Source organism: Mesitornis unicolor, unplaced genomic scaffold (genome assembly GCF_000695765.1).
Source record: "Mesitornis unicolor isolate BGI_N332 unplaced genomic scaffold, ASM69576v1 scaffold19518, whole genome shotgun sequence".
In the NCBI taxonomy this organism is placed as follows: Eukaryota; Metazoa; Chordata; class Aves; order Mesitornithiformes; family Mesitornithidae; genus Mesitornis; species Mesitornis unicolor.
Genome location: NW_010200000.1, coordinates 1,590 through 13,218, shown reverse-complemented (window position 1 = coordinate 13,218; position 11,629 = coordinate 1,590). Strand labels below are relative to the sequence as shown.

At 51.8% G+C, this 11,629-nt stretch overlaps 1 protein-coding gene across 1 annotated transcript in view; it reads right to left on the bottom strand.

The window, feature by feature from the left end:
* The window catches only part of LOC104544680 (guanine nucleotide-binding protein G(k) subunit alpha), a gene marked incomplete at its 5' end in the record, with an annotated part of 13,716 nt that extends 2,338 nt beyond the window's left edge, over nucleotides 1-11,378 (bottom strand). The window contains 4 exons of the mRNA XM_010189610.1: nucleotides 2,016-2,144; nucleotides 8,937-9,094; nucleotides 11,090-11,231; nucleotides 11,336-11,378. Coding sequence (XP_010187912.1) covers nucleotides 2,016-2,144; nucleotides 8,937-9,094; nucleotides 11,090-11,231; nucleotides 11,336-11,378 — 472 coding nt within the window. The remainder of the gene's footprint in view (nucleotides 1-2,015; nucleotides 2,145-8,936; nucleotides 9,095-11,089; nucleotides 11,232-11,335) is intronic.
* Nucleotides 11,379-11,629: the final 251 nt, after the last annotated feature.

The following is an 11,629-nucleotide window of genomic DNA, read 5'->3' as shown; positions in this document are numbered from 1 at the left end:
AAGAACTGGATGTTACCTACATCTGCTGATTCACCAGGGCACGCTTATTTTGTTCTCTGTCTCCTATTTCCTTAGCAACGCTCCAGTTGCTTGACTGGACTCCAAACACCTACTCACGGTCGGCTCTCGCAGCGAACCGACACGGGATTATCTGCAACAAACCACCTGCACGCTGCTGCCGGGCCCCAGAAATAAATTAACGGGGCTAAGAAACAGCTTCTTGTATTGAAAAAAAGTGACAGGTATCTCTGAGTTCCTGAAGTTTAAAGGCTGCAGAAGTTGCTCGTAGAATTTATAGCTCTTCAAAAGCAAAGATTCAAGTGTTTTGGATGGTTGCAACACCCAGATCGCCAAAATACATCGATGAGGTGGGTGTCCTGATGGACTGCGACTTGATGAAATCAAGCCAGATGCAAGTCAATAGCTGAGAGCTATGAAAATCCGAAATATTGATTTGGTACCAGCGCAAACACGCGGACGAGAGAGAAACCCCAGGGTGGGCCAAAGCGACGTGATTTAACCATGCCAAAGCAGGAGCTATCTCCAATCGTGGATTTAAGGTAAATTGTCCCCGCAGACCACAGGGGAAAGATGAAAATCTCTGAGGATGCAGGCAATTTGCTCAGCTCCTGTTGTTTGCCATCACTTTCTGCTGTGAGCGCCGAGACAGCGGGAAAGGAAGAGCATCCCTCATCCAAATTCGGGTCACGGCGATGCCCGGGCTACCTCCGCTCGTCATTAACGTCTGAGATCGAACATCAAGGCTCCCATGGCGGAGAAGGTGGCAGAATCGGGGTGGAAGATGTATTAACGCTTCCCTTTGTGGAGCAAAGCCCTCCGAGATGAGACACCTCGTGGCTGGGGCTCTGCACATGATCAATGGCTCCAGGCAGGCTTGGGAAGCAGCAATTCCCTTCCTCGCGTCGGGGAGCGCTCAGCTTGAAAAGCGGGGTTGTGATGATTAAACGGAGCGTTCCCGCCACCCCCCGGCTCGTCAGTGGGACGCGATGGTTTTTCAAAGAGCACTGCACTGGAGGAAACGCTGCTCTTAACATCACAACGCAGGACCCTGGGCGAACCAGAAGCCACGGGAGCAGCTCGGCGCTGCGAAGTGTTGCAGCACCCTTGTTCAAAGGGTTCATCGGCTGCGACAGCTCAGAAGCCACAGCTCTGCTGCTCTCCCCACAGAAAGCGTGCAAAATATACAGGGGGTTTTCTAAGCGACACTCGCACTCTCGCTATAGCTCTTTCCGAGGGTTTTCAAGCTCAAAATAAGCAAACAGATGCTTATTTAAAGGAGCAACGACTTGAAAACGCTGCCACAGACGAAAGGAGCTCGCCCCAAAGATCCAGGGGCTGCGTTTTCCTACAGCCACGTTACGGGACATGAACGCTGACCCCGTGGGGCTCGGGGCCGTTCGTCAGGAGCCAAAGCGAGGAGTTTCTAAGGAGCAGATGGAGAGCGGGGAGAGCTAAAGTGCAGCTGCTACGGGGTTAGAGGAGCTCGATTAGTGCCGCGTAAAGGGACACTGCCAGGAGCCTGCGGGGACCGAATTTAGGAGCAGAGAGGACAGGGAAGTCCCCTCCTGTGCGGTGTCACCCAAAGCTTTGGGCTCCGCAGCGTCAGCGCTGTCACCTCCATGCAGCCCGGAGCCAGGGCTGACAGCGGGGAGAGCTCTCGTCTCCCACGGCAGAGGGGGTCAAACTCAAGCTCAAAATCCAGGAGTCAGTGTCCTTTTAGTACACGTATTTCTCTTTCTGAGCCTGTAAACGAGCAACCGGTACCTGCATGTGCGGCTCCCACATAAAAGCAGCTGAAAAGAACAGAAGAAGGCAAATCAAAGTCAAACCGGTCTCTCCAGTGAGCAATGCCAGCGGAGAGGGAGCGTAACGGAGGAAGGAAGACAGTTAAAACAGGGCAGGACATGTCCCAGCGCAGGGGTGGGACCTCCCAATGCCACCAGCAGCGAGGAAGTCACCGCAGTCCCCGGGGACGAGCGCCACCCTCCACTTACTTGAAGTACAGGTCCTTGAAGGTGAAGTGCGTCTCCACGATGCCGGTGGTTTTCACTCTGGTCCGCAGGACGTCCTGCTGCGTCGGGATGTAGGTCGGCTGGGATATTCTATCCAAGTCATTGAGGTAACTAAAGCAAGAGGAGACAACACGAGCAGCGCTTTTTTTAGGCCGCTCGCTCGCCATGAATCTTTTATAAACCGCAGGAGAAAGCCATCAGCGAATTTATTCGGCATCTCCGCGTCGCGCAGGCCTCAACCACGCGGCAAACCGAGCCCCTCGGGTCTATCCCTGGGTTGGTTTTGGGGGGTTTGGGGGGTTTTTTTTAGCCCTTCCCTGTACGACCTTGCAGCGTGGGCTGGGTAGAGCTGGGAATTGAGGCTGATAAGACGCGAGCACGAGAAGTGCTGCTGATGCAGAAGCCGTGCCAAGACCGGTATCTCTCGGGGCAATTCGAAGTAGTCAAGGTCTTTCGCATCAAAGCGCAAGGCAATAAATCGAGTGGCTCGCTTTTAAAGGGCAAGGATACGTCAAATGAAGCGGGAGGAAAAGAATTAAGCGTCGAGAGCTGCCCCAAAACGGGCGGGTTCATTCACCCCCCTTAGCAAGAGCAAACATGAACCTCAGCCAGCTCCGACACGGAGGAAGCCGAAACTGCAGATCGAGGCAACGGCGCCCGCTGAGACCCCAACCCCTTCCAGCTCCAGTGAACTCCCTTTGAATTCTGGCTCTGGGGCACACAATCACAGGTTAAAATCATTGCCAGCGGTGTCAGAACCCCTGCTCCGGCCAGCAAGGCCTCCGAGCCCACGTTTCCTCTTAAGGGGAATGCAACGGCCTCCTGTGTCCACAAAGGAGTGGAGCTGCATTGGGAAGGGACGGCCACGTCCTTATCAGGAGCGGTTTTTAATCAATACAACGCTGTGTAACTGTGAGATTTCAGTGGCACAACAGCTCTATAGCGGTGCAATAAACCCCACCCTCCCAGCTATGCATTAACCACGGATTCCTCTTCAACCCGGGATGGCTCCTTCCCAAGCACCCGAAAGCCAGGCCTTAGGAAACCCAAATTTCCCCGTGCAAGGAACGAAGGGAGCATCATCCCCTCCTCCGCCAGCTGCAGCATCTCCTCCGGTCGCCACTGCCAGCGCGTTTGCAGAGCACTGACCTATTTTCCAAACCACAGAAGAGCCCAGCCTACCTCCAGCTCCTGCTCCTGCCTGCGCTCGCCCGGCGCCGCGGGGCTTTTCCCTTTTCTCTCTGGTTTTTTTTTTAACTTTTTCTCTCTGTTTTTTCTCTTTCCTCTCTGGTATCTCGAGGATGGAGCCAGGCTCTTCTCGGTGACAAACAATGATAGGACAAGGGGTAACGGACACAAACTGGAACACAGGAGGTTCCACTTCAATTGGAGAAGAAACTTCTTCTCAGTGAGGGTGACAGAGCCCTGGCCCAGGCTGCCCAGAGAGGTTGCGGAGTCTCCTTCTCTGCAGACATTCAAAACCCGCCTGGACGCCTTCCTGTGTAACCTCATCTGGGTGTTCCTGCTCCGGCAGGGGGATCGGACTGGATGAGCTTTGGAGGTCCCTTCCAATCCCTAACGCTCTGGGATTCTGTGATCTGCAAGCCGTTTCAGCCCAGAAAGCACCAACTCCCCTCATTCCTCTCACATCAGCAGGACGACCGCTTTGCGACCGACTCTTTGACCGCAAACGCAGCCCCCAAAGCTCCCACTCGGGACTGGTTTGAGTTTCAGCCTCGTCAAGCAGAATTTGGAAGGGACTTACCCTCATTAGGCTTCTGCTAGGAAATATTTCTGCTGGGGAAATAACACACCCAAATATTTCTCCTCACACCCCTTTCCTACCAGTCTGAGTTTGGCTTTTGAACCGCCCCTATCCCAGTCGATGAAGCGGTGCCCGAGGACTGACCCAGCAACTCCCACCAGTTTGGCTCTGATACGGGTCACAGCTGCCACTGGAGTGAGAAATGCACAAGCTGAGGCTGGAAAGCATCTGCTCCTAATTGCCAGCTTTCAGCATCAGGGGTTTGGGCAGTGAAATTGGTGGAATTCTTCCTGAAAGCCTTTTTTAGGCAGTCAATGAGGGTTGAATGGAGCCAGGCAAAGCACGGCCATCGGGGAGCGAGGTGTATCTGAGCCAGTGGTGCTCCACCTGCAAGCTGCCTTCATACATTAATTCCAGGGAGATTTAAGGGGTAAATAAATACCAGATCCTATGGAAAGAACCCTGTGCAAAGGGACCTGGGGGTCCTGGTGGATGAGGAGCTCAACGTGAGCTAACAGTGTGCTGCAGTGTAAAGAAACCAACAGGGCTGCATTAAAAAGGGCATCACCAGCAGAGATCAAGAAGTCATCATCCCTCTCTACTCAGCGCTGCTCAGACCACACCTTGAGCACTGTGTCCAGTTTTGGTCCCCGCTATCCAAAAAAGATGTGGACAGGTTGGAAAGGGTCCAGAGAGGGGAGTTGAGGATGCTCAGAGGACTGGAAGAGCTGAGAAAACTGGGCCTGTTCAGCCTTGGGAAGAGAAGGCTCAGGAGGGACCTTATCACCCTGTACCAGTACATAAAGGGAGGCACCAAGAGGATGGAGACTCCCTTTTCACGAGGAGTCACATGGAAAAGATGAGGGGTCATGGACACAAGTTGCTGCTGGAGAAATCCCAACTGAACTCCAGGAGAAATTTGTTTCCCATGAGATCAATCAGAAATTGGAACAATCTCCAGGGGAAGTGGTGGATTCTCCTATGTTGGTCAGTTTGAAGAGTCAGCTTGGGAGGGTGCTGACCCATCTCATTTAAATGACATTTTTACCTTGGGAGGTTGGACTGGAGGATCCTTGTGGTCCCTTCCAACCTGGGATTCTAAGAAATACCTAAGCAGATGGAAAACCCAGCACAGGGAGCAGAAGAGCAGATGAGTGCCTGCACAGCCTCCCCCAGCCATCCCCGCCTTGATGAGTCTGTGGGCAGGAGGCAGCCGTGGCCACCCAAAAAAGCAGGGTGCAGGGCCCAGCCTGTGCAGGCTGCCGCTGGTGTCCCTCTATCACATATGGATTCAGTGAAACTTGGGAAAAAAAACAACCCAAAAACTGGAAAAGCACAGCCTGAGACTCAAGGCTTTGAGCGCCGCATCACCCACGGCAAGCCAAGGCTGAAGATGTTCCTCGCAAATACTGTTTTGGGAGCCGAAAGCATCCACCTCACTGAATCTTTCCACATCCCACGCACTCTGAATCCCTTCTCACAGCCTCTGTCACCACCAGGCTTCCTCCGTGTGCTGAGCTTGCACCGCTCGCTCCCTACCTTGGGTCCTTGTGTTTACACAGCAAACGGCGCCTCGTGCTTCGGCACCGCCTTGCAAATGCAAACTGGCAAAAAAGAGAGGTTTTGGGTTTTCTGGTGTTGTCTCACCTCACCTCCAGGCTGCTCTAGGAAACACTGACCGCAGCAGCAAGGTGTTACAGCTTTCGGTTGCTGAAGACGACACCGTTCCCCTCCTCCATGCACTCACATCAGCCCGGCAATGGTATTTTCCTAACAATTCACTCATGTTTTCTTTTAGCGCCGGGAGCTTTCAAGGCCAAAAATGGCTCTGAAAGATTCATACAAAGCATTTATTATGAGCGGCGGTCGGCAGGGGGGGGAAGGAGGAGCTGTCACCGTCGCGCCCCGAGGCGGAGCAGCGAAAGCCAGGGAGAGGAGACAAGAAAGATGCAGAAAGATGCAGGTTTGGTACCCAGGCGGGTTGGTGTTTGCGGCCAGACACCAAGGTTTCAAATAAAACATCGTCACAAGCAGCTGTGCCAGTGTGGAAATGCAAACAGCTTATTCCTCGTAGCTCCTACAGAATTAATCATCTACAGGCAAGGCTTCCTGCAGCAAGAAAACGGGTGAAAACACCTGCATTTAAGAAATGCACTTCCTTTCCCAGAAGTCTCCCATCACGTTTAGCTGGATTTGGGTAGATTTAGCAAAGCAGAAAAAGACACAGAGCAGGATCTCCAGGAAAAGCTGACGCTGTGCATTGCCTTTATCAATTGGGGGCAGCTAAGGCAGAGGCACAGATGAAAGAGCTCGTTTCAAACGCCCGAGCTGCGATCCCAAAGTGCTGCTATCTGAGGGGAATCACAAAAAAGCATCAGGATGCAAAACAAGAGGCCGATGCCCTGCAAGACGGTGCTTGGTAGCAAAGAGGAGGACTAAAAACACAGAGAAGTAATCTAGGTTTTCTCCAGCATCATGGCGGGGAATTCAGGGCAAAGCTGCCACGTGGGAACAAGAGGAGATAGGGCAGAATTGGGAACGGGCGATCAGAAACTGTGCTAATTGCCTGAGAGACTGGGGATAATTACCTCCTGCTCGGGTGTCTGCGTGAGCTTCGGCAAAAGCAGCAACTAAAACGTTTTAAAGCGTTGTCTGCTTCAGACAGAGGTAACTGGGGATGTGAACGTGCCTCAGCATCCCCGCTGCTGCACCACCCCGAGGGTTTGTGTTATTTGGAGCTCTCACACCAAAAATTGGGGACGCGGGACTGAGATGGGAGCAGCGACGGAGCCGCTGGGAAGCTGCAATAACACAAGTGAAAAGAGGGATGTGTGAAACACCCCAACAGAGCCGCGCAGTCGCTGATGGCGCCTGGAGAAGACGCTGGGCTCAAACACCCCCAGTTTGGACCAGGAGTTACTTGTGTTCTTCATAAAAAGAGGGAAGAAATCACGCAAACGCTACCATTTCAGGACAGATCACTGGGATTAGCGTCACAAGTCGTAATCTTTGATGGCTTACGCCTGTGGCGCCTCCTCTCCTCCCACCCGCGCTGGATCCCTGCCTGCACAGGGGGAAGCGCTCGGCGAGGCAGGAAACAGCAGGAAGGAAAGTTTCTGGAACAATTTGGCGCTTGGTTTTCTGCCACGGTGCTCTCATTCTTGATATCACCCAACGTGCACAAGCAATCGCTCATTTGTTGCTCTTTTTCCCCAATTCTGAGGGTCTCAGCAGAGGCCCCAGGGTCTGATGTGAAGCGAGGAGCAGCACCCGGTCAGTCAGAACCAGGCTTGAAACACAGCACAGCACTGAATTTCAGCTGGGAAAGCACTCACCTCAAACGGGACACGTATGTAAAGCCTGAAAACAAAGTTTGGGTCCCATTTGTTGGGGATATGGAAAGGAGCAAGGCAGTGAAATCCCCCCAGGAGAATTGTGCAGAAAAGCTGGTACCTGTGTGACCAGTGCCTCAAAAAGGGATTGCAAGAGGCCCATCCTGTAAGCGTGGATCAGGGAATTAACTGGGCAACAGCAGAAGATAAAGCAAGGCAGGAGAAAATACCGAGTGCTCGTTCTGCGTGGTCATGCAGGAGAAATTGGGTTTTTAAGGGCACTAAGGGACCCCCTCACAGCATTTCCCAACTGCTGAGTTGCTTGGCTACCGAATTCAAAACAACTTCCTGCGGTCTGGGGATGGGAGCAAAGCTCCCATGTACTTATGCAAAAACCGCTGCGTGGGTCATCGTGGGCTGAGGGCTGGATCCGACTGCAGCTGTGCCTGCTCACACCAGTGCAGAAACTGGAGCCGTGCAGGTCATAGATAACTCAGGAACACAAATAATCCTCCCACATGCAGGCTCTGGAAGGAGGGCAGCACAAGCAGGCACCTACTAACACCCTCTGCCCTCAGATCTGCTGTTTCTGACCCCTTCCTGCCCTGTTTGCCTTCACTCTCCTCTTTCAAAGCTGACCATCAAGACCACAAAGCCAAGGTTCCCCATCTTCAGCTTCCTCCTTGGGCTCCACCAACGCTTTCTGCCCTAAATCCTCTGCTCAAGGAGCCTTTAAGCTTCCCTTCTCCGTATCACTTCATCAAATTATTCCTCACCTTCCCTTTCTTCTCCCTTTGAATCTGAAGTTTCCTCCTCGCAAAGGCACAGATGGATCTGAGGAAGCCTCCTCCTGCCACCCCGCTTACCTTGATCTAAACCCACCACAGCTGCCAAGGTGTTACCAATTGAGCAAACCCTTATTTGCAAGCTAAACTGTGCTCTGCGCAGACAGAGCCTGCAGGCGACGGAGCTGTGACACATCTAAAGGTTCTCTATAAAGCGCTGCCAAACTCGGTTTTTTCAAAGGCTGAAAACTTGCCTAAATCGAGACAAGTTTGCAGCTAAACACTGACCTCCAAAATCATCATTTCAGGAGTTTTAAACGTTAGTTTTAGAGAGACCAAGCACATGATGGCTGTTTTGCTCATGAAAAGGAACAGTTTCCCCTCCCTGCACTAACCTGCCTTTTGGCATCAGACGAGGCATTTAGTCAAATTCCTCATCAAGCAGCCAGCAGCAGCCCATTTATCTGGTCATAACTTCCCAATTGTTAAGCAATCGCGTGCATTTTAGAAACAGAAGCAGCAGCGGCGGGTTTACAGGCAGCCTGCAGCACTGCCCGTGCGGTGCCAGCCACAGGACAACAGCGCAGTGAGAGCTACCATGGAGAAAATGTGAATATTGGTCTGCCAGCATCAGGAGATCCCGCGAATGGAAGCTGTTGCTCGTCACCAGTTTGGTGGTGCAAGCAGGAGCTGGGGTTTGGGAGCTGTTTCTCCTCTCTGTAGGGACAATGAAGGTGACACAGCTGATCCCCAGCTGTAAAACACCACCCCAATGCATGCTGCTAAGTTATTCTTCCACTAAAAACAGCTTGGCAAGTTCACCTAGGCACAAAACAAGGAATTTGGGGTTTTTCCCAATACTCCATGCAGGGAAGACAAACCAGAACTGACTTTGATGAGCCCAGCCCCATATAAACCAGTTTCTGCCACCCCTCAGCATCCAAGTTTTCGGTCCCACCGGCCCTTTTTGGACACTGTTTTATCGGCTGGGAGGAGCCCAGGAGCTGTAACGGTCTCTTACTACGACGCGGAGTCGTTGAGCTGATACTCTCTGGATCTGCTGAAGCAGGCCTGCACCCCGGCGTCTCTCCACAACCGCTTGATCACGCCGGCCAGCTCGGCCGTCATCACGCCCTCCTCCGCGCTCCCGGCCAGGACGAACAACTGGCGGGCATCATCCTGCAGGAAGAGGAGAAATCAAACCAAGTGAGGATCTGCAGCCCTTTATTCCTTACAAATTACAGCCAGGGTTAACATCAGTAACGATCCTAGGGGCTGTGGGAACTGCTCTAAGGAATTATGGTTTCCCCTATCCACTCTTCCCCCCAAAAATCATCAAGTTATTTCTCTCCTGCAGTCAGAAAGGCAAATTTTGGGCAAGAAGCTCCAGTCCATGGGTGAGATGCACTGAGCACAGGTCACTTCTGTCACATCATCACTGCAGGGATCGCTGCTCCAAAGCGGCAGGCGACATTCACACCAGAAGCAGGACGTTTCTGTAACCTGGCGTAATGTTTCAGAGCAAAAGTAAGGGTGCCAGTGCTCTACTGGTGCCCAGTGAGCTAAACGAGAAATAGATTTTAAACTGGAAAACCTCTATTATAGTGTTGGACCGGTGACAAGGAAAAATTCAGTACCAAAAGCAAGCTTTGGATGGTTATAGGTTTAAAGCTTTGAGGGCATGCCATTTGCTGCAGTAGTAAGGGAGCCCAGTTTTTTAATGAAGTGTGTCACCAGGAGATGATGGAGCGATCAGGATCTGAGAGTTTGCCCTAGAGCATCAAAAACTCTCCCAGAAGTCTCAGAGCAGGACCTCACCCTTCTCCAAGGGAACAAACAGTCTCAGAGTGAAAACCAGGCTGACCTACAACCCATCCTGATGATTATTTCTGCAGCGACTGGACCTGCCACCATCCTTTTGGAAGACAAAAGAGACCTTTTGCTATCCCAGCGAGATCTCAACTTCAAATCATCTCCTCCCAGCACCAGGTCCTTTCACTTGAGCCCCAAACCAGTACCTAAGCATGGGCAAGAGCCAAGCTGCTCCAAAGGGGATCTCCCTGGCACAAGCAAGGGGCACCTACATGAACTTAATGAAGGTCTGAACCACCACAGCACAGACCTGGATCTCAGTTAGGAGTCTCTGCAGGTACAGCACTTACGGGTACGGTGCTACACTGTGGTGTGAGACACTCGATGTGGTTACCCTTGGTCTCATCCTAAGAGAGTTGTTTGTGCTTTGGGCTGGGATACGGGAAAATTCTTGGCACTGGGCTCTTGTTCTGCCTTTGTGAAGCCGGCTAAGCCTGGGCAGGTCCACTGAGAGAGGAACTGGCATTTAAACATCTTCCTCCTCCCAGCTACCTCAGCTGGGCTGAGACCAGCGCTGTGCTTCAACAGGCACAGGGAAAGGTGGAGGGATTGGAGCAGCAGCTGAACGTGGTGACAAGACCAGCCCTTCAGCCAGGATGTTTTCTGTCATCAGTGCAAAATATCTGTGGTTGCATCACCAGGAAACAGCACACGTTACTTCACTTACCACGTATTAACTGTGAGGAATTAATGCCAGGTAGCAGAGCCACAGGCCACTGCCCTACGCAGACACACACAATTCCTTTCCCCTGCCCATCTTCAGGAGCCCAAACTCCTCGATTTGTCTGTGCTGTCCCCCACCACCATGGGGGCTGAGACTTCCTGACTGCAATTTCTAGCAAGCTGAAGTGTTAAGGAATCAGCAGAATTGGAAAATTGGGGAAAAGCAGGGCCTCAAACCCCCCCCCCCAAAAAAAAAACCAAGAGGACAAATAAAAGTAGCAAAAATTATTAAGATTTCTTTGGCTCAGCTTAAAAATTAACTGCTGCAATGGCTGCGAACACCGAGGACTGATTTAAAGCAAAGCTGAGAATTCTGTTAAAAATTCAAATAGCTTAGACAAAGGCTATGGGACTGTTTATTTTGTTGAGCATTCAAACCGCTAAAGGTTCTTGCCCATAACCCCAGTAAAAGACTTGGCACTCGGTACCGGGAACACATTACGGATGATGAGAGGTCTTTCACTATTGTATCTCGAAACAAAACATATTTCCAGTGTGAGTGTCAGGGGCTGCGCTTCCAGGATTCATTCACACAATTCACAGCAGACTCTGACGAAGGGAAATAAATGAAATACTTACTGCTCTGGCAACTTCCCCAAAGTCTATCTTTAGCCTTCCCATGGCTCTTATGATGGCGATGATGGACTGGATAGTATTGCTGTAGACAACCACTTTATACTGTTTGCATTCCTCCTCCGAGTAGCCATCCTCGTGAATAATCCTGGAAGAGAACCAAGCCATCAATTCCCGAGCAGAGCCAGGAGGACACCGCACGGTTCTGAGCTCACCCAAAAACGCCGTCGAGGTGCCCGCGCTCCCACTTACTTCATCTGCTTCACGATGGTGCTTTTCCCTGACTCTCCAGCACCTGAAAAACACCCCAAAAAATCCTAATTAGCAACCATAGGAAATTAAAAAGAGGAAAAGGGAATGCAGATCTCATTCAGAAGTCGATGGGGTTGGGATGAAGGCATTTCTTGTCACTTCTTGTCACCCTCCTCCAGCTCAGTAACCGCAGCCCAAGGCTGAGTGTGGCAACGGCATCAGCTCACCAAGCTGGGCAAAACAGCATCGGCCTTGAACAACCAGGGGCTGCAATCACAGATCCTCCAGTGTTTT